The sequence below is a fragment of the Crocuta crocuta genome, unplaced genomic scaffold (genome assembly GCF_008692635.1).
Source record: "Crocuta crocuta isolate KB4526 unplaced genomic scaffold, BGI_CrCroc_1.0 scaffold183, whole genome shotgun sequence".
NCBI classification, from domain to species: domain Eukaryota; kingdom Metazoa; phylum Chordata; class Mammalia; order Carnivora; family Hyaenidae; genus Crocuta; species Crocuta crocuta.
The window spans coordinates 761,047-788,074 of NW_027529431.1; the positions used below are offsets into that span (position 1 = coordinate 761,047).

The following is a 27,028-nucleotide window of genomic DNA, read 5'->3' on the forward strand; positions in this document are numbered from 1 at the left end:
AGATAAAAATTATTTCTTTGTTTCTTCCCAATAAGGGTTTGCTTAACCCAGAAAATTAAGTATAATAATAGAAATTCCTTTGGGCATTTCCTGGGTTCGGTGTCTTTCAGCTATAGCATAGAGCTGCTGTAAGATTCTGCATCCCCTTAGGGCTTGGGGAGTGAGGGAAACCACTACACACATGAAGTTTAGTCAAACTGCTTTGCTTAGAGTAATAAACTGTCTAAATCTGTTGGGCTTAGTTTGCCTTTAGCAGCCAAATCGACAGAAACATGGCAAGCCAACGTACCAGCTGCTACCAAGCCCTGCTTAGGAACTGCTTGGCTGCTTGGTGATACTATTTGGACAGCATGTTGTCCTCATGCTCATTTAATGGTCAGACTTTTAAAGAAGGAGATAAGTCATTTAAGCCTCTAATGAATCTTTTACACAAATGTAAAAGAATAACAAATTGTCACTAACACTGTAGGAAATACTGCAGCACAAAAGGAGAGGTAGGTACCTCATTTAATAAATAGAGCATCACTCTCTGAGAAAACAAGAAAAGTCAAAGTACAGTAAAGAACTTTAGAATAATTAAATTGTATTTTCTAAGAGAATGGATAAATGTAGGACAGTTTTATAAAAAGGATCATTTGAAACAATTTTATTTGAAATAATAAAGAAAATTTTTAAAAAAGGGTGATATGGAAAAAACAGTCAAGGATAAATCCAGCAGGTCTAATAAGCGATTACAAACCTAGAAAAAGAAGAGGTAAAGGACAGACAGAGGGAAAGGAGAAAAAGAGAGATAGAGAGAGAGAGAGAATAAAAATAAAGATCAGAAAATGCAAAGATAATAAAATATTAAACACCATATTTATCTCCCAAAGCAGAGGTCAGACATCAATGATTAAATTGAAGGGACTCCATAAAGAATTAAAATGAAGGCATTTAATTTCTAGAGCTATTATCACAAGATTTCAAAACCATAAGGAGAAGATCTTTGAATTAAGTATACTAAGAATATCTTTTCTTTTTTACTATAATTAAATAAAAATCAGATTCTGACTAGACTTTTCAACAGCAAAATTGGATGTTAAATTAAAATGACACAATTTCTAAAGTTTTCTGAAGAAAAAATTTTGTGGGCCATGACATTATATATCTAGTTAAGCTTCCAATTAAGATATTGAAGAAAGCTGTTATAGACATGGCAGAAAAAAACAAATAGAAAAAACAATTTGAAGGAATTAGAGAACATATATAGAAAAGTCTCATACAACAGCTATGTAATATTAACAGCTATGTAATATTAAGAAATATTAATATAGAATGCAAAGCTAATACATATAAGTGCATATATGTTACACTCAAAAAATGAGAGAGTACTCTTTGATTAGCTATTGCTGCCTAGCACCACAAAATGTAATGACTTGTCACAACAACAATAATATTATTTGCCATAGTTCCTGTCTCTGTCTGTCAGTCTGTAAGTCTCTTTGTCTCTCTCTGTCTCCGCACTTCTCCCTGTGGCCTATCCATGCATAGTTGGGATTCCTTAGAGCCTGATAACTTCACAATGTAGCTAGATTGCTTACACAGGGGCTCAGGGCTATAGTCTAAGTGTTACAGCTCAGAAGGATGTAACTTTTTCACTTTTTCCCCCAATTTTTCTGACACAGTCTAGAAAATTATGCAGCAATACCTTAGCTACATTCTGTTTTATTACAAGAGAAAAGGAATTAGATTGCATCTCTCTCTTTTTTTTTTTAATGTTTTATTTATTTCTAGGAGAGAGAGAGACAGCGTGAGCAGGGGAGGGTCAGAGAGAGAGGGAGTTACAGACTCTGAAACAGGCTCCAGGCTCTGAGCTGGCAGTCAGCACAGAGCCCGACGCGGGGCTCGAACCCACGAACCGCGAGATCATGACTCAAGTGAAAGTCGGACGCTTAACCGACTAAGCCACCCAGGCGTCCCTGATTGCATCTCTTAATGGGGATTCCAGAGAGAGTATGGAGCTATTTTTCTTGAATAGGCAGTGGCAAGTTATCAGAAGGGGATAGGGTAGAAATATTGTTGCCGTCATGGGTAGAAAATGTTATGTGCTAGATGTGTATAATTTTAAAAAGTGAATTCATGTAGAAAAAGAGTTGTCTTTGGAATATAAAGATATGATATCAAATATAAAACTCTCAACAGACAGCATGGAGAATAATATTAGGAACATAACCTATAAAGTAAAGCAATAGGACCTAGAGATACAAAATCAGAGCTAAGTGACAATAAAATTAAAATGAAAAACAGGGGCGCCTGGGTGGCTTAGTCGGTTAAGCGTCCGACTTTCACTTGAGTCATGATCTCGCGGTTCGTGGGTTCGAGCCCCGCGCCGGGCTCTGTGCTGACTGCCAGCTCAGAGCCTGGAGCCTGTTTCAGTCTGTGACTCCCTCTCTCTCTGACCCTCCCCTGCTCACGCTGTCTCTCTCTCTCTCCTAGAAATAAATAAAACATTTAAAAAAATTTAAAAAACTAAAATGAAAAACAATGTAGATCAATATCTGAATAATAGGAGTTCTAGAACAGGGATAATGGAGGAGAGGGGATATCAATGAAAAATTTATTAGAATGTCCCATAACAGAGAAAGCAGAACGAAAGCACTTGGTGAGAATCCTGAAATTTTGAAAGAAATATAGAAACACCAATGAACAATACCATGCATTTTCAGAAATCTAGACAAACAGATTTTACAAGTTTCCAGGGAAAAATAAATCCCCGGCTCTTATACAATGATCAGACATCAGAAACACTTCAGAATTCTTAACAGCAATACTAATAATAAGATGAAGGAGTAGTATGTTCATATTCTCAGGAAAAATAATATCCAGCTTTGACTTCTTTGCCCAAAGAGAAAATACATGTACATCCAGTATTTGGAAGTCACCTCAAAATTGAACAGTAAACAATAACACAACAAAGAAAGAAGCATACTAGAGACTGGAGAGGCAGAGGAATCTGGTGAAGAAAAATCAGAGCACAGCAGCTGTAAAGAGAGTCTGAATCTCATACAGCTCCTTTGGGAACATGGCAGAGGCTCTGGGAGGTTGTCTTCTGAAACATGAAAACTGTTTTAGCTTCAGCAACTTGAGAGGAAATTCACAGAATTGTGGAAGACTTGGTTGTTGAAAAAGGAAGAGAGAGAGAGAGAGAACACAAAGGATTTAGGCAAATATTATTTGTGAGGAAAAGAGAAAGTACAAATGGTAACAAAGATAACATGTTCTAAAGTAAAATTAACCATTGTGGGTATAGAGGAATAGACCCCAAATCAACTCTGTTTTAAAAGCTGACCTTTAATTATATTAACAAAGAAAGTTTGAAATGAATGCATGTACAAATACTAACAAAAGTAAAGAATGATTCACAATACGATAACAGAAAAAAATTTCTAAAATATAGTGAGATGGTTCTATCAGATTATAGGAAAAAAAGTCACAAGAAAATTATGAGGTAGGGTTTAGTGGAAAACTTATATTGATTATAATTGATTGATGCTGATCTGCATATATAATGAATTTTCTTCAAATTACTATAATTCAAATTGCAGTTTTGCACACTAGAAGCAGCTATACTAATTTAAAAGGTACATAAAATGATCCCACTCGATAGAACAGTCTCTAGAAATCTAAAACAAAGTCTAATGAATTCAGATGGTAAAAATCAGCTAAATAGCAAAACAAAATGCAAAATTATATTGAAGGGAGCAATATGTCCTTAATGTATGGAGATAAAAACAATATTTGAGATTAAGAAGTGATCTTATGTTTAAGATTATACTCTTTCCAATTTAACCTATAAATTGCAATCCCAATCAAATATTTAGCAACGTTTTTTCTGTTGTTGTTGTTCTTTGTTTTGTATTTTTACTAGAAAGGAACATGCTGATGCTAAAAATACGTGTGGTGAAGATCAATAATTGCAAGATAATTTTTTAAAGATGGTTAATAAAGGGCACTTATTTTAACACATACCAGTCATTATAAAGCTCCAGAAATTGGGTGTGTTCTTAGTACTTAGACTATAACGGTGCCTATAGATAAATGGAACAAAATAAAACGTTCTAAAAATACTCATGGTTATGAAGAAAAAGGAAATGTTTTCAGAGAAGCGTCAGCTTTCTTGGTCTTTTGTGCTTAGAAAAGTGGGGGCTTGGACACCTGAGGAGGGTTCTGGGTCTCTTCCCAGTCACTGCTGGTGGAGGGCCTTTGCCGGATCCAAAAGCAGGCCAGCCAGCTCCCTCACGATGTCCAAGAGCAGGTGTGAGGCCTCAGCTAGCAACCACAGTGGCAGTTCTGAGGGTCCAGTGTCCCAGGTCCAGAAACAGCAGAAACGACGTGTTGCCCAGGGTGGGCTGCACGAGAGGCCTGTCTGGTGCTGCCTTGGCAGAGGAAGGGACATCCTGTGCTCCTTCTGCAACTCTTCTGAGACTGAGGCTGGACCTGGCGCCTCATTAGCCCAACACCAGACCTGCCCTTTGTCTGGGACTCCCCAGCTCCGCCTTGTGGGCCTTGCTGCCTCATGGTTCAGGAGAGGGGGCAGCCAAGGACTCCAGCAGACCCCATGCTGGCCGGTGTGGCCTGACTGCGTCCAGCGGGGTATTTGGGGTGGATTATTGAGGTTGTGCTTCGCCGGGGAGGTAAGCAGCACCCCCACGCAGGTGTGCAGCGTGAGGAGCTGGAGATGAGGATCACCAGGAGCTGAAGAAGGTGAAGCCAGGGCCTTCAGCTGGAAGGCATTGGTCCTCAGCAGCCTGATGTCCAGCATGTCCTGGGTGATGCTCCCCTTGTTGGAGCAGTGGTCAAAAATAAATACAAAACAGAGCTTGCCTGTGGTTACATAGAATAGCTTTAGGGGACAGAGTTGGAATTAAAATCAATGGTTTAACCATTATCTACTGTAAGTCCTTAAGAAAAAAAATAGATCTGTTGCTAACCCCCCCTCCCACACACTCACAGCATTCAGATGATAAAAGTGAGCTAAACATCCAAGAAAAGTGGATTTAAAAAATATTTTAAAATATTAAAAGTGAAGAGACTCTCTGAGGCCATATATATGACTGTGGGTTAGGAAAATATTTTTTGAGTAAGATACAGAAAGAAATTAGCATAGAAGGAATGACCAAAAATTATGACATTAAGATTAAATATTTTCTGGGACGAAAGAAACTATTATCAATGTTAAAAGAAACCGACAAGAAGAGACATTTGTGATGGCATGAGAGCAAATTACTAACAGTCAGGTATTTACAGAATTTCTTACAAACTGAGAAGAATATGACCAACAGTGCAAGAAACACACAGGACAAAAAATACAGATGCACAAGAGATAAGCGGAATGGCCTATAAAACTTAAGTGAGGAGGTGTGTCTCATTCAAAGCGACAGCAAGTGCAAAAGCCTGAGGTAGAAATACTTTTAACTTGTTCAAGAAACAGGAAGGTTAGTATGAGTTCAAGTGGTTAAAGGCAGAATGGAAAGAGATGAGATCAACGTGACAGGCAAGGGCTACCTCATTGGGAATGTTGTAAATTCGGGGGAGAGAGTGTTCTAAACGGGACGGGAAGCCATTGCTCCATTTTGAGCCTGGTAGCGGTTATGTGTCAATTGGCATTTTTAAATAATCGTTGGCTAGTAGGTGGAGAGCAGTAGCCACAAAGTGTTGGAAATAGAGGAGGGAGACTGCCTGGAAGAAGCACCACAGGTTATGCTGGGGTTTGTTGGGATGGCAGCAATGGAGGCAGTGAGAAGCCCTTGGAGTATATTTTGAAGTCAAAAAGGATCTGCTTCTGGAATAAATGGGTAAAGTTGGGAGGAAAATCAATGACCTCTAGGTTTTTGGTCTGAAAAACTGGCTTGATATGTATGCAGTTTACTAAAATGAGAGGAGCTGCTCTGTGCAGAGGGTGGAAATGAAGCGTTTTGTTTAGGATGGGCACTATTACTCAAATTGTAAATATATAATATATGGAAGAAAAAGATTCTTCAGGATGCTGACATGGGTAAGGATGTAAGGAAAGGAGCGAAGGGACAGAGAAGGCTTCACTTGTGTGAATTATGTTTTATTTTCATGGATGTTTGGCTTAAAGCAAAAAGGATCTGACATACATTTGGCAAAATATTGATGTTAATGGAATCCTGATACTCACTTGTTTGGTTTATTATTCTCTATGTTTTTCTTCGTATCCCATTATGTTGACATCCATTTGGTGGGGATTATAGCCAGATTTATAAGCCTGAAGTTGATGGTGCATGAAGAGATCAGATGCTAGGTGGGAAGACATCAAAGATAAATTATGCTAACTTTGTATTGAAGTATAATAATCATGCAGAAAAATGTGCATATCAGAACTTCACACTCCAGTGTATTGCACAAACCGGTTTAAATTTAGAATATTTTATTTTTTCAATTTTTTCATGTTTATTTATTTTTGAGAGAAAGAGAGTGTGAGTGGGGCAGGGGCAGAGAGAGAGAGAGGGAGACACAGAATCTGAAGCAGGCTCCAAGCTCTGAGCTGTCAGCCCACAGCCCGATGTGGGGCTTGAACCCATGAATTCTGAGATCATGACCTGAGCCAGAGTGGGATGCTTAACTGACTGAACCATCCAGGTGCCCCTAAATTTAGAATACATTAAATTTCTATCCCCTTTTATTTCTATGATGTTATTGTCATGTACTTTATTTCTACACATCCAAAGACATTACTATTATTCCTTTGTATATTCAGTAATCATTTTTTATTTATTGCATAATTACAGTTCTAGTTCTTTCTTTCCCTTCAGAAATTTTATTTGAAACTATTTTCTTCCATTTTGAAAACATTGGTTTCATGTTCCTTTTACTAAATGCTATCTGAGGTAAATATCCTTCATTTTTCTCTGCAATCATACATATTTGACTTTCCTCTGTGAGGCGTGTTTTTAAGCACAGTGTAGAATTTTAGGTTGCTATTTTCTGTTACTGCTTTAAGATGTCATTTCACTGTGTTTTGGCTTCCATAATTTCTAATAATTGAAAAAACCGCAATCAGGATTAAAACTTGCTGCTTTGAAGTTCATGAATCTTTTTTTCCTACTTTTCCAGTTTCTCTATATGTTTTAATTTAAAAATGTGACTATAATGGGATTCATTTGCTTTTACTTTTATTTGTCCTTCTGGAGCTTCTCAGATTTATTATATCTGTTGCTTGATATCTTATACCAGTTTTAAAAAATTTTCCCCATTTTCCCTTCAGATATAATTTGTGTTGCATTCTCTCTTTTCTCTCTTTCTGGGAATCCAATTTCATGTGTGTTGCAACTTTTGATTTGATTTCACAAGCATCCAGTGATCTTATCTATTTTTTCTCATATATTTTCTCTCTGCATTTCAGTTTCTATATACCTAAGTTCAAGTTGGCAACCTATTTTTACTTTCTGAAGGACTAATCTTGTGTTTCACTATATGCAGGCTGCTGTAAAATCTCTCTATTGATTTATAAAAGCCAGCTATTGTATTTTGCATTTTAGAATGTTATTTTGATTCTTTTTTATTTTCATTTTTACCTGGTTTTTCCATTTTCCTTACATTTTCAAATATACGTAATTACTTTTCAGTTTTGTCTTCAAAATACAATATGTTCATTATCCACAGTCTCCTGCTCTTCTGTTTTTACTTTTGCATAAGTTGTATGATCTTACCTTTTTGCACATATAGTAACTTTTTATTACCACATATTATGTATAAAGAACTTAAAACCTCCAGAATGGGTTAGTTTTTACCGAAAAGTCTTCTTCATTTATTGGATTACTTGGTCACCATGTATGATCATTGATTTTGTGTATCAGCTTGACTAAAACATGACACTCCATTTGGTGATCAGACACTAGTCTAGATGTTTCTATGAAAGTAATTTTTAATGTAATTAATCCTTATAATCCATAAACTATAATTAAATCAAAGTCTCCTCCATAATGTGGGCAGGCCTCATCAATCAGCTGAAGGCCTTAAGAGCAAAAACTGAAGTTTTTAAGAGAAACCTTAAACTGTAATATAGAAACCTTGTGTGAGTTTCTAGCCTGTTGGCCTGACCCAAGATTGCACCTCAACTCTTTCCAAATTCTGAGATTTCTCTCTTTCCCTACAAATTTCAGACTTTCTGAAGTTAGGGGAACCCTAACTAATACATTATCACAATTCAATCAGGGATTGAGGAAGATCAGGATAAGTAGTCACTTGGCAAGACTATGTTTATTACTGCCTATTGCTTTTCTGAGATGGTGAACCCTTCAAGTAAGAGTGTTTCCTGGCTCTTTGCTCCAAAATTCCACAGTTCTACTCTTCAAAAATAATCATTTGTTTGAAGCTGCTTCACCAATTGACAAAAATCTCCAGGAGGGAATGACCAGAGTGTTTTGCCACTTCAGCTTTGCACAAAGAACAATACATGTTCCCTGCTTTATTTTCTCCCTGTTTGTCAAAGGGTCAAGCCTTTACTTTTAGCTCTTAGTCAATTTGACATTCCCTTGAAGAGTGTCACACTTCACCTATTCGCTTTTGTTTTTCCTTTTGGGTCTGAGAATATCAAGACTCTAGGAGTGTGGGCAATTGTATTCTGGCTTTCAGAGGCTTTTAGCCTGGACCTCTAGCCATCTACAGACGCATAATTCAACAGATGTCTTATGAGAAGACATTTCAGCACCTTCATTTCTCCAATATTTTCATTCCATTACCATGTGAACTCAAAAATCACTCCTGTTTTCTTCTTAGCCTCTTTGGACAATTACATATTTTTACCTCCAAACCTAGCCCAGGACGGGCACATTCCCACAGGGACAAAGCAGTTTCCAGTCCCCAGCTCATTGTTTCCCATTCTCTCCTTCCAAGTTTTAATCCATTCAGTCCCCGTTCACACAGCAATCTGGCTTTGGCAATATGTTTTCCTTGTAATCTATCTGGTTGTTCTATATGTTGTCAGTGGAAACGTTGTAGTATTATTACCTACCTTATCCTAATTTTAAGATAAATTACAGATGTTTACAATGACTTACCATACAGTTTCAGAGACAAATTCGGATTTACATTTCTACCCCTAGGTCTTCACTGAAAAATTTAAATTTATCCCCTGACTGTGTGTGTGTGTGTGTGTGTGTGTGTGTGTGTGTGTATTTCACCAATCCAATCTCATAATTAAATGGAATTTCTACTAACTTACAAATACCATGTTTTTCAGTATAAATAATAAGGTTTTCTTTACATACATGTATAACGTAGCCTAATTGCTGATCCCAGTTTTCATTATGGACTTCTAACTCCATTTCACTCCATTCAGAATAGCCAGCCTTTCCAAGAAAGTAATGCAAAATGAAGTCTTTATTCCTCATATCTGTGGCATTTGATGCTGATATTTACTTCCTTCCACAAATAAATAATTAAGTATGATATGTGACTGTGAAATGATTAGTCCAAAAGAATAGAAACTTGGTTCTTATCCCCAAAGGAAATATAATTGTAGTCCCATAAGGACTTATAAAAAAAATAGTTCAAAATTAATACAGATGCTATGAAATTTTATACACACACACACACAAATTATAATTGGGCACAAAGAAAGAGACGTTAATTCAGTCTTACAAAGAAGTTTGAAGCAACTGGATTTTCAGGGTGGATAAATGTGTGTAGTGGGGAAGGAGACAAGTTATAGAGGCATGACATTGTCTCAGAACTAAGTTTCCTCATTTAATGAAGATATGATAGTCTCTCAGTCAAATGAGCAATCCCTTTTCCTGAAGAGGACATCTATCTTGATTTCTCAATTCCTTGTTTTGTGTGTGGAAAAACACAGAAAGTTCCCCTAGAATAGTTTATAACCTAGTGCTCTGTGGCCATATTTTGAAAGATATTTACACTCTCAGAAACTACCTATAACGTTGCTTTTGTATTTTACACACAACATACACACACTCACACAGAATCAGATACACACTTACATAATTTCTTTTATAGGATAGCATTCATAGCCCTTTTTAGACTCTTATTTAAGCCCTCAAGTGCCTCAAAAAATCAAAACCCTTTTCATTTTCCTTGACCAGACCCCCTAGAGATGGCTGGCAGCTGCCTGGTCCTTCTCCTTTGGGCACCCAATCATGTACTTGTTACTCACTGGCTTTCAAGATGAAAGCACCTTTACAAGTCTCAGTGGCCCAGCAGCTTCAAATACCGCCTCCGCAGCAAAATCTCCAAAACTTCTAAATCCTAAAATACCACACTTAGAATTCTCATCACTTTCTTCAATTTATATTAGATCAATCCAGTACAAAAATTATTTATTTAATAAATTCCATCAAGGCAGATGTATCCTTAGCCCTTTGCTACCTTTTACACCTTCTATTGACAGCCCTTTGTTGGTGAAAAGGAGGGAGGAAGGATTCTCAGCTGTTCATGTAACCCATACATAAGTGATCATTCTTATTCATTCTTTTCACCTTATTGATTAGAAATAAAAATCTCTTGGTTTTAATTATTTTGCATTTACTTAATGACTTAGACACATATTTACATATATTCCTATATTATAAATCCAAGATGCTTAAGAAGACTTCTCCAAGTGATAGGGAGGAATGAAGTATAAAATATTTGATGGGGATACTTTACATAACTAAGTGTTTTTCTAGACTATAACAAGGAAAATGCCAGGCACCTAAAAGAATATGAACATTCTCTAAAATATTTCCCCAATAACCCTCTTTAGAAAGGATAAACTCGGGCACCTGTGTGGCTCAGTTGTTTAAAGGGTCTGACTCGTGGTTTCGGCTCAGGTCATGATTTCACAGTTCATAAGTTCAAGTCCCGCATTGACTCACTGTCTCCCTCTCTGCCCCTTCTCCAGTTGTTCTCTATCTCTCTCTTTCAAAATAAATAAGCATTTTTATTTTTTAAAAAGAAAGAATAAACTAATACATCGTAAAGAATGTGACTGCGGTGTATTATACATATCATTTAAGTTCTTGAAGCAACTAATGTTCTGTACATGTGTCTATGGAAAACTTAACTAAACCCCTTCAGTGTAATCTGGGTATCTTTACAGTACTAGCAAAGCAATGGCAAGTTGAGACACTTTAAGATGTGGGTTAGCAATAGTTCTGGCAGATGTCATGTCTTCTTGCATTTTATTAGACTCTTGGCAAAGAAGGCTGACCCGTTGCAGGACCTTGAGTAATTTCTAATGGCTTCAAAGAGTGCACCCAGAACTATAGGATGATTCCAAATTAGACTCCCCACTCGGGGTAGTCCATAAGCAAAAACAAAACAAACAAAAAACCACACAACTTTCAATAGGATGAGCTCTTGGAAGACCAAATGAGAAAAGGAATCCTTACTTATTGAATCCAGACTCCACCGGAGATTTTCCTCTTGGAGGACATTCTCTAGAGAATCCTCTCAAATGTGGAAAATAAACCACTCATTATTATTATTTTTTTTTTACAGATCCTAAGCTATGCAGACATCATTATCCATCCATCATTTAATCCTCTATACTTGTCTCTGGTCCAAGAATGAGATTGTTCAGAAAAGTATTTACTAATCTAAATCATATATTTGGTGTATTTTAAAATTATAGTTGTCTTTATAATCCATGTCATTGATAAACTTTAATCCTAATTTTGAAGGAAAAATTGTTTCATTGGGATTAATAAAAAATAACTATATTTTTCTACATCATGAATAATAAAATAATGCCAGTCTTACTCTGTAAACTTATACTCCAATTAAGATTTGCCACTACTCTTCCCTTTTTTTTACCCATCCTCAACAAAATGAGTAACTATGTATTTATTTCTGACCAGATTGTATTTACTTGCTTTAACATGCTTTCATCTGCTTTCTGATGCTAACCCATCTTTACTATTTTTTTTATTGGATGCAAATTTGAAATATTTGATTCAATGTCTTATTTTCCATTTGATATTATATTACTCACAAGAGCAATTAGAGCAAAATGCTAATAATATTACTACCAGAATAGCACAATGTATTTGCCACATCCTGGATTTTTTTTTTTTTTAATTTTTTTTTTTTATGTCTTTATTTTATTGTTTGAGAGAGAGACAGAGTGTGAATGGGGGAGGGGCAGAGAGAGAGAGAGGGAGACACAGTATGCGAAGCAGGTTCTAGGCTCTGAGCTGTCAGCACAGAGCCCGACGTGGGGCTCGAACCCACTGACTGTGAGATCATGACCTGAGCCGAAGTCGGCCAATTAACCAACTGAGCCACCAGGCGCCCCATCACATCCTGGATTTTTTAAAACAAATATAGAATATATTGGCTGTTTGAAGGAATACCAGGCATAAAATTATCACTATTCATTAGGAAATCTATTCAATAACTTCTGATATTTTTTAAGTTAATGTACATGTGCAAAAAATTGTTAAACTCAGAGCAAATGTTACAGTCCTATAAATTCATCAAAATTTATCCTTCAAATAAGTAGTCTGTTATAAATATAATTCTAATATAATTTTACAAATAAAGTTCAAATTTTATCTTCTATCTTTTTCAGTTTTTGGAATAGAACCAAATACCAACAATTAGCAATATCTAAAAAGGTATCAGTATTCTGAATGAGAAAGAATCTCACACAGCAATACACAATTCTCTAAACTAGTAGGAATCATAGCTTTCCTGGCAGTATTGACAGACAGATTTTCACTTTGTATAACTTGCTCTTCATTTGTCCAGACAAGGTGAAACTATATGTAAAAATCTTTTATCAGTTATTCTTTGGTAATAAATTAAATAAAGTCCCTGAACTTGATAGATAGGAACTTTGATTATTTTTTTATATTTCTTCATTTAATGTGAGGAACTGAAAATAAAAATGAGCATAGTAAGAGATAAAGATTCCATGAACGTAGCACCTAACCCAAAGCGTAATCTTAATTTAACTTCTGTGTCATAAAGAAAATAACTGATCATATCTCAGTTTCTTCCTCTTAAAAAAGAGATGACCTTAAACTAGATAAGCTACAAGACGCCTTTTAGCTTACAAACTGTGTTTTAGACAAATACCTTAAGATGACGCAAGAAATATTACAAGATTATCAGAAACCTGCCACATTTAAAATTAACAGGCTTTCAATAAATAATTTGTGATTAAAATATTTCTTTAAATTTGATAGATTGCTTAGCTTTAATTATTCAGCTACTCCATACAAGCAAACGGGTTATGTAATTAACCACATCTAAATAGAAAAGTTAAATAATAGGAGGATGACTTTTAAATGTGCAGCACAGCGACAGTTGTTCTATTTTCATTAATTGTCACGTATCTTGCCACGTCCTTTATCTGCTTGTGAATTTACAAGGAACCCAGCAGGTTGTGAATTTTTAATACGCTTTTCTCAAGGAAAGAAAAGGTCAGTATTAACATAAAATTCTTCTTAAAGATTTGTGGCACAAATGTTTCACACAGGAGAACAGGTGTTACCGTGGAACTAAAGCCACAGTAATCTGACACTTTTCCTATGTTTAAAGAAAACTTAATGTCCCACATAATAAAATAGCACAAGGTCAAATCAATACAAAAGTTATTTCCAAGTGGATGCTGTAAGTTACTTGGCACAAGGTCCATAATTCTACTTCTCGTAACATAAACCACTGATTTTGTTCAATTAAATATTTAATATCCAAGTAGTGATACCTAACGTCCAAATGAAAAAAGAAAGAGTAATGAGAAAGCTATCGTTGTCAGGACTAACTAATCCTGGTCTGATCTTTACTTAGTAAATGAGTTGGAATCTGAAATAAAATTTTTTCCACACAAGGAATGAGAAAAAGAGATGTTGTACCAGGGAAAGGGTGGGGGAAAATATACAAAAGAAGAAGTAATTAAAATAATAAAGAGAAACTTAAAAAGAAGAGAGGGCACTTACGCAGGAGAATATAATTAAAGAATTTTGTCTGCTGGTCTCTTTCTATAACTGCTGGGAAATTAGTAACATCAACATACCTGCTATAAGTTAACTCTTATCTCTTAAGGGTTTCAACCAGAGTTTCAATCATTCAGGTCTCAGGGGTTCTAGAAATGTATTTCTCTGCCTTATAATAAATGTTGTAATTTCTTTACTGGTTTGGTTCCCAAATATGTTTGTTTAAATAATATTTCGATAAACATAGGCCAATGTTAAGCCTACATATATGATCATTTGGGCTCATTATTCTAATTTTAATGTTCCTTAAAAAAAGAAGATACTTTGGAGAGCCTGGGTGGCTCAGTCAGTTTAGCACCAACTTCAGCTCAGGACATGATCTCACCGTTTGTGGGTTCAAGCCCTATGTTGGGCTCTGTGCTAACAGCTCAGAGCCTGAAGGCTGCTTCAGATTCTGTGTCTCTCCTTTGTCCCTCACTTGCTCACAATCTGTCTCTCAAAAATGAATAAACTTTAAAAAAAATTTTAAGATACGTATATGCATCTTTTTTTTTAATGCAAGTTCTAATGGTTTAAGAAAAATGCATTATAAGCCTGGCTTTATAAGACCAAAGCTTATAAATGCCTAGGTCTTATTTTTTTCTGTTAATTATGAGAAAGTTGGAAATCCTTTCATTTTGATTCCTAAAATCACTGTCCAGCTCCTAACCCTCGTCTCTTTGATTTCGTTCTACCATGTTCAATATTCTAATCCAATGGAAACTCCCACAGTATGTGATCCAATTACAGGACTTATGCTTTCATTCTGTAGTGTAAGTTAATGTAAAAATCCTGCTGTGATCCAGATTCCAAAACTGAACTTTATAATAATTGAAATCTCCCCATTCTAGCATTTTCTTTTGCATGTCTAACTGATTAGAATAGCAGAACTGGTCTTAATGATTCCCATCTTGCTGTATATCCTTCCCCACTCCGAATCTACATTCTGTATTCATCTAGTGTTCTGTATAATTTGAAAAATGCAAAAAAAAAAAAAATTCCAAGTTTATACCTCTAGTCATTCTTTATTTGGTAGTTTAGGTGTTAGATGCTGTAGGAAATCCTCACACACAGCTGTGGGCCTGTGAATTTCTATTACACACAATATTTGGATTTTCCATAGCAATAGAATGGAATCATTGATTTACTTGTAGAAGTACTTGATTCCTAGGAGAGTAAACACATATTCCTAAGTTAAAATTGTTGAATGAGGGGCACCTGGATGGCTCAGTAGGTTGGGCATCTGACTTCGGCTCAGGTCATGATCTCACAGTTTGTGGGGTTGAGCCCCGCGTAGGACTCTGTGCTGACATCCAGCTCAGAGCCTGGAGCCTGTTTCAGATTCTGTGTCTCCCTCTCTCTCTGACCCTCCCCTGCTCACACTGTCTATCTCTCTCACACAAATAATTAAAAACATTAAAAAATTTAGAAAAGAAAAAAATTTGAATGAATAGACAATAAAAATCACAACTGTGTACTACAAATCACACTTACCTGAACAAATAATTGATAATATGATAATCTTTTCTTGAGTTCTTTTGATTCTCAGACAGAATAAGAACTATGCAATGCTTATATCTGCTGTTTGGAAAACTGCCACTGTTGCACATTCATGTAATTGGAAAGTTTCCTGGCAACTATGTGTGTTTTCAGTTACTAAAAAGCATCAATCTTGCGACTTTTTGAGAGTGGTTCCCTGGACAACACAGTCATATGTTGCTTCTGAGAGCTTTTTAGTTAAAAGCAGATATCTCTTGAGTTTTTCAACCTTACCTTGTTGTTTGTGAATGGCTAAAAATGCAGTAAAAAAACTATTTGTCATCTGGCTCCTCTCTTTCTTTAAAGTACATATCCATTTGGGTCCCCCCCCCCATATATCTATAATAATGAGTTATTTGTCCAGGAATCAGAAAAAAAAATCGAGGTTGATCCAAATTTGATGGCTAAAGGCTAGTTACTAAAAACCATTAACTAAAGAGTAGACTGCTGTCATTTATTTATTTATTTATTTATTATGTATTTTCACAGAGAGAGAGAGAGAGCGCATGCACAAGCACCTGTGAATGGGGGAGGGGCAGAGAGGGAGGGAGAGAGAAAAAATCCCAAAGCAGTCTCCTTGCTGTCAGTGCAGAGCCTCACATGGGGCTCAACCTCAGGAGATTATGACGTGAGCTGAAATCAAGAGCCATACACTAAATTGACTGAGCCAACCAGGTGCCCATGTGCCCCAAAACTGCTTTTATAGACCTAACAGTACCAGCAATACAATATTTTAGCTGTATGTGTGTTTTAAAATATATATTTAATTTAAAAGTTTTATGTTCATGTAAAAATGTTGTCAGAGCCAAGTAAGTTCGTTGACATGAGCTCCAAAAAGAAAAAATTTTCAAAAAAATAAGCCTGCTTTAAATAGGAAATAATCAGCTTAATATTTCTACTGGCAATTAGATGAAAATGTTTGTTGATGTAAATAATCTAAAGCAAAATATCAAACCTTTTTAGATAAATATCTAACGCTAATTTTTGCATAATTGAAGGATGTTGTCTCCAGTTTTTAATTTTCTAGGCTACACTTCAGTGTGCCTGTTCTGCTTTATGACTACATTTTGTGTAAATACTAAAAAAAAGAAAAATGCTTGTGATGATGCCTCAGCTGTAATAAAAGCCTTATAGAAGTTTAGGAAGTCTACACATTGTTTTCATATTTCTTATCTGCTAAAAAACAAAATAAAAAATTTAAAAACATAATCTCATTGCAAATAATCCAACTGTGAGCCCAGCATAGAAACTGTTCATTGGTTGGGTGGTTCAATTTAAGAAAAACTTATAATCCTTGTGTTTTACAAAGGCAGGTTCAGTCCCTCCTACATGTAAGCTCTACCATGCAGGGTAAGAATTCCATGGAGAGCAAGGGGTATTCACATCTAGAAACTGCATATCTATTCCCAGGTCATATTCAATGTACTTGGGACTCATTATATCCTGCCCAAACATCCCTGAGCTTGTTTCTAGGTCCAAGGAGGCTCTCTCCTCCAGGTCAGTCATCCAAAAGCCAAACTTACCAACTGTTATATGCACCCCTAGACACTGGAGGGCAGTCCTAGGGAGCATCTGTTAAAATACAATATAGATGGAACTTGCACATGAAAACCTGGAATCCAGGAGTAGCATTTGCACTGAGATGCATTGTGCACTGGGCTGAGATGCCCACATGAATGCCTGCAAAGGTTCTTGACATGATGAGTGGATTCTGGAAGATTAGTGTTGTGGGCATAGGCAAAGAAACAGACTTGTTTAGCATTGCCTTGTTGTTGCACAAAACTTGCCTGAGGTTATTAAGAAGATAGATTTGACGATTTAGGAGACTACATAGAACATATTTTATTGTAGAATTTATTGACCTGATTTACAATATTAAAATGTATAAACATCTATTTGTACTCCTCTGAGTTTCAAAAATATCTGTGGGATGGTCTCTCTCTCTCTCTCTTTCTCTCTCTGTCTCTCTCTCTCTGGTATGAACCAGTAAATAATGCATAGTGCTTCCAACATAGGAGCTATGCCTCATACACCTTTGCCTGTCTTATAGTTAAGCTATCACTAATTCTCCAATGGAATGCAATAACTAATAGTAAGTTTATAAGAATTTCCTAAGTAATAGGAGAGTAAGAGAATTTTACACTCAAAAAGAAATGAGAGAAGTAATATTTACACAAGCATATCAAGACCAATGACATAGCTTTGTCAGAATTTAATTGCCTATGAAAATGATTATTTACCAAGCAAAGCAAAGAGGGGAACTGTGGTTGGATTATTTTTTATTAGTTTTCCCCATGTAAAGTAAAAATCACACTGGTATGTGAAAGGCTAGCCTTACTGTTTAAGATATATAGATGAGTGTGTTCATACTCATTCAAGTCACATTTCAAGAGCTACGATAACTGACCCCATTATTCAATGATGGGACATGAGATACTTTGTTTGAATTCTTTCAGCATTATGTACTTTTAGACATTATCATGGATATGCTCTTTTTTATTTCCCTTAGCTTCATTCAGACCAAGATAAAGGAGATGGATCACTCAAATATATTTTATCTGGAGATGGAGCAGGTACTCTTTTTATTATTGATGAAAAAACAGGTGACATTCATGCCACAAGAAGAATTGATAGGGAAGAAAAGGCCTTTTATACTCTGCGCGCACAAGCTATTAACAGAAGAACTTTGAGACCAGTAGAACCAGAGTCTGAGTTTGTGATCAAAATCCATGATATCAATGACAATGAGCCAACGTTCCCTGAAGAAATTTATACAGCTAGTGTCCCGGAAATGTCTGTTGTAGGTAAGTTCACTTATAGGAGTTATCATGGTATGCAAAAAGTGTAAAAAATAATTACCAGAAATTCTTAAAATGCTATGATCAGTTAATTGATATTAACTATTTGACATGTTTGATTCTTTCCTAAGAGTACTTATTTAATTTCCTCAGATTGGAAATGAGTTAGAAAAAAAGATGAATCATTTTTTTACATGCTATGGATTCGTAAATCTTTGCAAATAAGTAGATACTTCCTTATAAAACCAAAGAAAATGCCATTAAAATTTAGTAGAAAACTATGAAAATATAATATCTTTGTCACATGGATTTGTAGAACAGCTAGGTAAAATTCTGACCCCAAACATATTATAAGCACATTCAGAACACTGTAGATGTAATATAAAGTCTTAGTATACATACTTTAGTTAAAATTTGCCTAAAGACTTTGTCTGGTTTATCTAGATGATACAAAGGATGCAATTGATTATATTATCTGATTCATATTATTTTAAAGCATATTTTTATTATAAGCATAATTCTGCTGATGTAAATCTCCTATTCAAATAAACTAGTTGAAATACCACAATCACATATTGGTATAGAAATACAGATTTAGACAGATATAGAAATTACATACAATCACATATTAGTATAGACATACAGATCTAGGCTGTAGAATCTGTAACATGGAAGGCATGCAAAAGCTGAGTATAACATTCAAGATAATGGAACTTTCTTTTTCAATGAAATAAACAGAAGTTGTTATTTGTTATTTGTAAGCAAAGAACATTAAGACTGCTTTTCTTATTAAATAGAGAATGACAAAAATCAAACATCAGGAAACAAAGATAACTTTTTTTTTGGAAATAGATATTTAGAATTTGGTAAAATAAATTTATTCCTCAAGCATGGGAGAAGTCATATAAACTAATGAAATAATTCTGATACCTGTCTTTTAAGTTATAATGGTACATTTTCAAGTCTTCATTTCTCAAAAGCATTGTCCTGGGATTATTATTTAATATTCACTTCACTAAAGCCTAAGGGCTTTGACAATTGCTTTATTATAAAGCTCTTTTATATATTTTGAACTTTATTAAATAACTTTTAATAGTTCATGGAACTTGGGATCATCTTGGATTGTGTCTAAATTTAGAATTTAATCTATTCATAAAATTGTATTTTAGACCAGATGTTAATTATTTTACTAGCTAATTAGTGGAGAGGAGGAAAGAAGAGCACACTTACTCCTTTGTGATCAGATATGCCCTTTACTTGAAACAAATCTATTATGGAAAAATGAATTTTAATATCAAGGGTAAGGGTATGTAAAGTAACTGCATTTATTATAGTCTGATACATTGTAGCGTTATCTACACATGCATAAAAATGTACCTGTTGCCTAAATAAATATGTAGCTGAATTCAGAGTTTTCCTGTAATAACACTGTATGTATGATTTTCATGTCAATTATATTTAAATGTTTCTTTAAGAGGTCATTATTAAAGCCAAAAATCATTCAAGTCTTCCATGAAAACTAGTGCTTTTGCTCCTCCTTCTGGTACTGTGCAGAACTAAGCTGAATTTGGATACTTCAGGTACTTCTGTGGTGCAAGTCACAGCTACAGATGCCGATGATCCTTCCTATGGGAACAGCGCCAGAGTTATTTACAGCATACTTCAAGGGCAGCCATATTTCTCTGTGGAGCCTGAAACAGGTCAGGAATCATAAGTCGGTGTTTGTTACCTTAAGTCATTATGATATTTATAAGTAGAAAAAAGGTGGGAAAATAAGAACAAAACATTAACATTAATGCTTACAGAAGAGCGATGATAGCACACTTAAAGATTTGAGAATTTAAGTTAAATGATTGAGTGAGCTAATGGAAATAGGCCTGGTTTTATGCTGTTTGGTTATGGGTTTAGGTCATTATATAGCTAATATGGTATTCTTTAGCTAACAGAAAACCACACAAATTGTAAAATATTTACGTTGAATCACTTTCATTATTTCTAGACAATAAAAATAAATAGCAAAAATATATTCTGTCTTGCAAAAAACCCTAGATATATAATTTGTGGTCTTATTAACTAATAGTTGAAATTTTAATGAGGATAACAAAAGTTTTTATATTTCTTCAAGGTATCATCAGGACTGCTTTACCAAACATGAACAGAGAAAACAGGGAGCAGTATCAAGTGGTAATCCAGGCCAAAGATATGGGCGGCCAGATGGGAGGCTTATCTGGAACCACCACGGTGAACATCACACTGACAGATGTAAATGACAATCCACCTCGCTTCCCCCAGAGTAAGCTGTCTTTAATGGTCTTTCCACAGGGCAAAAGCTTAGACTAAAACGAGAAAAGATATGGACAAAGCAATTGTCAATCATTTAATTTTAAAAACATTGAAACTGTGCTACAAAAGTGAAAAAAAATGGTGCATATGCCGATGAATTCACTGTTGCTGAAATGTGATATATATATATATATACATATGTACATATATATTTCAGATGTATTTCATTTAGAAATAGGGATCTATGATTACAAAACTTGTCCATATATATATATACACATATATATATTCTGCATCTCTGACTGTATCCAAGAACTATTTCTTTCAGATAGCAAAAAGAAATTATGTTTCATTGGAAAGCAAAGTCATACTTCTACAATGAATGTGTTTATTTCCACCTAGAATTTAATAAGAAGGATTCTATCTTGAGGGTAAAATTTTTCAATAAAATATCTAATTTGTCGTGTTATGAGGACTTGGTCAGAAAGGGCTACATAGCCAGAACCTAAGAAACTAATCAGACTTACATTTACTATCACTGTGTCAGACTCATAGCTATTCTCTCTGTGTTTGGAATGGTAATCGTTCTAAAACATTTTGTATTCCTGACCTATTTAGTTATAAAACACTAAATCTATTTAGTGATAATGTTATCTATTTAAATCTATTTTTGTTATAAAACGAACCCTTCAAGTTCTCAAAATAGATTAAGAATAGATTCAGAACCATTAGCTTCTGACCATATAATACATATACCTATATTCCCTTTTTATATAAATTTAGTAGACATGCAATTAGAATGGGTGATGTTAGGCCTCAGTTAGATACCTCCCAGTATCAGACAATTTCCTGATAATTGGAAAAATCCTGCATTTTAAGATGGAATTTCGCGTTGTTAGAAATGTGGCATAAAATGAAGGTTGTAGTATAATTTTTGTTCTTAATTTTTAGCATTTGTTGGGTGTCCACTTCTAAATTGATTTCCCAATTCTAGTCTGATTTTTGGCTTAAATACTTTGGTAACAAAGTATTACAATGTAGTTTTCTGTGCTATTTAATTTCTTTAATGTTTTTTTTTAATGTTTTATTTATTTNAGAATCTGAAGTACGCTCCAGGATCTGAGCTGTCAGTACAGAGTCCGACGTGGGTCTCAAACTCACGAACTGTGAGATCATGACCTGAGCCAAAGTAGGATGCTTAACTGAGTCATCCAGATGCCCCCTGTAATAGTTATTTTTCCCTAAAGACTATAATGCAGTAGAAATTATGGTCTAAGAATTTGTTGCATTAATTTGACTGTTTGAAAGCAATTTACCTCTTTTCCATGTTATTTTTGTCTAACTTTGACGAGTAATAATAGTGTATGATTTGTTTAAAATCATGTGTGTAGAAAAATTAAAACATTCACATAGAATTTTTTGAGCAGAATAATCACTTGCTTATTATTTATGATGATTCTTTTGTTAAATATTAAGGAATATTCCCATTAGATCTGGTATTGTGGTGTTTGGTGCAAAACACAGAGAACAGGGTATTCATTAATACTCCTTTCAAACAGTCAGATTGCAGCTCTGATTACCTGTAGCATTGGCAGGGAAAGAAGAACAATAATAATTCCTATTGGTTCTTTTCAAATAAGTCTGAAGACATACTTAGTTGCATTAGAATTCAAATTTCACATTTGTATATATTTCTGACCACTTCTTTGCCTGAATTTGTTACCAGGAGAATGAAAATGCAAATCCAGTAGAATAAACCATAGCTAATTAATCACATTATCCACAATGGAAAAAAATATTCCTCAAAAAAGTATTTTTTAAGTCAATAATAAGTGCCTACTAAGAGGACTATTATATTGTAAATGCTCAGGAACATATATACACATTTCAAAAATGCAGTTTATTTAAAAATGATACATCCACTAAAGCAAATTAATATATTCTAATTAAACACAAAAATCAGGTATCTGAAAGATAATAATGTCCAATGAAAATTTCATCTACTGTAAAACCTTTATCAATTCTTTCAATAATTATTTTCTTTCCTTTTGTTAAGTCAGAATTTATGATTGGTATCTGATAGGTACATTACACAAGCCCTGATATAATTATAATAGTAGTAGTAGTTATGATGATAATGATATAATGATAATAATAAAAACAAGCAGCAACATAACATATTTTCTGAATAACATGTTTTTTGTCCACTGTAACAAGTTATTCATTGGCCTACTTTTATTTAATCATAATAACTCATTCAGATCAATATTATGATCTACATTTTACTAATGAGAAAACAAATGTTGTAGATGTTAAGACCAAACTACAAGTAATGCAGTGTAGGGTTGAAATCCATGTCCAACTCCAGATGTACAACACAATACACTTAGAAGAATTGTAGAGCACCTTGTATCTTGCCTCATTATTTTTTAATTATAGCCAGAAACATAATTTGTGGATTTTTATTTTCTCAGTTATCTTTTCTGCAATGAATATTTGCAACCATATCTTACTATTGGGAACACTCAGTTCTGGCAATTAGAATACTACTTGATAGCCTCAGTCATCTAACATCCAGAAAACTAGTTTTAAATATCTAATATCATTTCATTAAATAGCCAAGATTTGGAGATAGTTCCACAGTTTATGAAGCCTTTCATATGCAACATAGCATTGAGAACTCAGAACTAACTTATGTTATCCCTGGTTATTATTATTTCACCGATGTAAGGAACAAGTAAAGGAGATTCAGAGTAGAAATGATAAAGACAACAAACGAATGCTGCCTAATAGAACTATAATGCAAACCCAAAGTATGTGCACATATGTACTTATAATTTTTATCAGCCATAGGAAAAAATTAAAAGAAGCAGGAGACATATATTTTAAACGCATATTTTCTTTAACCTAATATTGTCCTTCAGATATATCAATATAAAACTTAAAATATAAAACTTTTTTGGGCATTTTATATTCTTTTTTACCATAATTCTTTGGAATACACACTTAGAGAATGGATTTTCCAGTTGCATCAAGTCTCAGTTCAGACTAACCACATTTCCAATCAATCTCTCCATGGAGTGATTCTTCATGAGTCCCAGTGCTATCTTCCTCGCTTAGCAGCTTTTTCATGTTGGTCAGTTAAACTGACCCTTCTGTTTTTCAGTGACAGTTAATAAACTTGGATAACAGTGCATACTCAGTGGTAGAGTGTAAGACCAAATCGTTCAACACCTATGAAGCACTTGACTCAGTGGCTGGCACTAGTCTATTTATGGATTCAGTAATGTTGATTTGTTCAAGTGCCGCTCTATTACTATTATTAGTCAATATTATAAAAGTGGCCTCAGAACTTAAACTTCCCTGCAGATGGGCTGATCCAAATTCAGTATTTCCCAATATGGTCCATCTGTGGAAGATAAAAATCTCAGTCATTTGGAAGGGACAGTGAAAGATGAAAACTCAGATGCCCTGCTTCATTGTTTAGCTTATTTTATTATGTGGATCTATAACAGTCATTCCCCACCAGGGACAATTTTGTCACCCCAGAGAACATTTGGCAATGTTTTGAGACATTTTTGCTTGTCTCAGCTGGTGGCTACTACCGGCATGTATTGGGTGGAAGATAGAAATGCTGTTGAACATCTTTACAATTCACAGGACAAAGAATAACTTGGCCCAAAATGTCAACAGTGCTGCAGTTAGGAAACTGATATGTTATATGAGGATCTATTCCAGTGAAATCATAAATTCATGTATCTGACGATATTTATTGAAAGCACACTGTGAGGTGCCTGGGTGGCTCAGTTGGTTAAGCATCCAACTTCTGATTTTGGCTCAGGTCATGACCTCTCAGTTGTGAGGTGGAGACCCTGACTCAGAGCCTGCTTGGGATTTTCTCTCTCGCACACTCTCTCTGTCCTTCCCACACTTGTGCATGCACATGCTCATGTGTTCTCTCCCTCAAAGTAAATAAACATTTAAAAAACTACTCGCACCAAACTCTATTTTAGAAATTAGATATATGAATGTTGTCAACAAAGGGTCCTGGTTTTTATACCTATGACCTTTCATTGCAGTAGGTGAGGCAGATCAGACATAAGTAAAAACATATATATACAAGGCGTTGACTCAGTCATGGATAAAAAGAGGAACACATGTGTGCCAAAGGGAAGAATAAGGAAGATCTTGTTCAAGGGATGATATTTTATCCAAACATGGCAAGATGAAATAAACTCAACCATATAAAGAGATGCAAAAATCCACCAAGCAGAGTTAACAGCATGTGAGAGACTCTGAGATTGGAAATTGAATGATTATGTCAAGAACTAAAGATGATGTGGCTGGATCATACCAAACAACAATAGGTTGATGAGAGATTAGATCAAAGAGCTCTACACTCCCAGGATCATTGACAATAGCAAATTTTTACTGGTATTTACAAACACGCAGCTGTGTGCTTGACCTAAGTTATCATCATGGTCCTGTGCTTTTAGAAGTGTACAGGTAGGTGAACATCAGTATAACATGGGTGCCCAGCTTAGTGTGATTCTAAAGCAGAGCCAATGGATTAGAAGGTTAGAGGGCACCTGAAAATTGAGTTCCAAAAGTATTTTCTGCTCTTTTGCTTTAGATACTAACTTGTATTTTTCAGTCTCTAAAAGACACATCTTTTGAATTTTTTTCACAATCCTGAGTTGTATCAAGAGATGTAATTTTTAAAATAATAAAGGAAGAAAAAATCTATTGCTTACCTTTCACTGACAGGCATTGTGTTTGCACCTAAGCATATGAAGATTAATATCTTGATTATGAGTGGTATAATGTCTAGCAAGAGAGAGAATATTTCAATAGGAAATCATGTGTAATGAAGGATAATATCTTGATTATGAGTGGTATAATGTCTAGCAAGAGAGAGAATATTTCAATAGGAAATCATGTGTAATGAAGGAACTATGCACAGAATGCAATGGGCATACAGAATAGCAGCACTTATCCAAATTGGAATGAGGGGGTGAGGGTATGAGTACATCCCAAATTTTTTTGGGAAATTTATCTCTTGATCTAAGTCTTTTCTTAAAACTACCATATGCCATAAAGGTAGAAAAAGAAGAGTTCACAAAGTTGGGAATTAGCAAATTTCTAATGTATTAAAAGGCATATTCTGTGCAGGAAAAAGAAATGATAAAAGACCTGCTTCAAAGTGGTGATGGAAATTCTCTGGTGATAAAAATGACAAATGCTTTTTAATATTTATTTATTTTAGAGAGAGAGAGAGAAAGAGAGAGAGAGAGAATGTGAGTGAGGTAGGGGCAGAGTGAGAGGGAGACAAAGAATCCAAAGCAGGTTCCAGGCTCCAACCTGTTAGCACAGAGCCCAACATGGGGCTTGAACTCACGAATGGTGAGATCATGGCCTGAGCCAAAGTGACAATTAACCAACTGAGCCACCCAGGCACCGCTGAAATAGTAGATGCTTTTAACTGTTTACTTTTCTGTATTTTCTAATTTTATATGTTTTTGGAACTTTATAATACTAAAACAAAACAAAACAAAACAGAATAACAATGGAAAGGACAAAAATGACAATTACTTCCGTAAAGTCCAGTTAAATCAGCACTGGATAGCAGCTATTGGAATTTACATAACGGGAGTAATTGCAGAGATCTTTCCCAGTTGGTTTGAGTTGAAATCATTTTGTGAGAAGCTGGAGGATATTAAGTTGCGGAATAAAAGAGCAAAAAGAATACTGAAGAAATAATGCCTGTACTTTAAGAAGCTAAGATGAATAAGAAAATAAAATAGAAAAACAATATAGTAGTTAGGAAGAAATCTTGAATTAAGTGTGGTTTGGTAGATAATTTCTGATGGCCTAGGCATGAAGCGGGAATTAGGCCACAGTGGCCAACAAAGAACCTGAGCTCCTGGTTGAAGATGTAACAATAAAGTGATAACTGCAGGGATATAATGTGATGTCTGGTTGTGTGGTAAGTGCTGTGAAGAACATAGAGCAGGGAAGGGGCTGGAGAATGGCAGGTGTGCTATGTTAGGGAGGATGAATAGGGGAGGCTTTTCTAAGGAGACCTGAGTGATTTCAGGAACTGAGAATGCATACAATTAGGCAATTTAGCTTCCCTAGATCTTAATCCCACCTATACAATACTTAGGTGTTAACAGTTAATAAATAAGGTCAGGGCCTCCCAGGTGGCTCAGTCTGTTGAGCATCTGACACCTGATTTAGGCTAAGGTGATGAATCCAGGGTTGTGAGATTGAGCCCCATATAGGGCTCTGTACTGAGCTTGGAGTCTGCTTTAGATTCTCTCTCTCTCTCCCTCTCTCTCTCTCTCTCCCTCCCTCCCTCCCTCTCCCTCTCCCTCTCCCATTCCCTCTCCTTCTCTCCCCCACCTCCTTCTGCCCCTTTTCCCTGCT

The 27,028-nt window shown here is 35.2% G+C and overlaps 1 protein-coding gene across 1 annotated transcript in view; it reads left to right on the forward strand.

The window, feature by feature from the left end:
- CDH10 (cadherin 10) overlaps window positions 1–27,028 on the forward strand; it is a 197,871-nt gene that overhangs the window by 111,665 nt on the left and 59,178 nt on the right. The window contains exons 3-5 of the mRNA XM_077759571.1: window positions 18,028–18,322; window positions 19,897–20,016; window positions 20,442–20,609. Of these exons, the coding sequence (XP_077615697.1) occupies window positions 18,028–18,322; window positions 19,897–20,016; window positions 20,442–20,609 (583 nt within the window). The remainder of the gene's footprint in view (window positions 1–18,027; window positions 18,323–19,896; window positions 20,017–20,441; window positions 20,610–27,028) is intronic.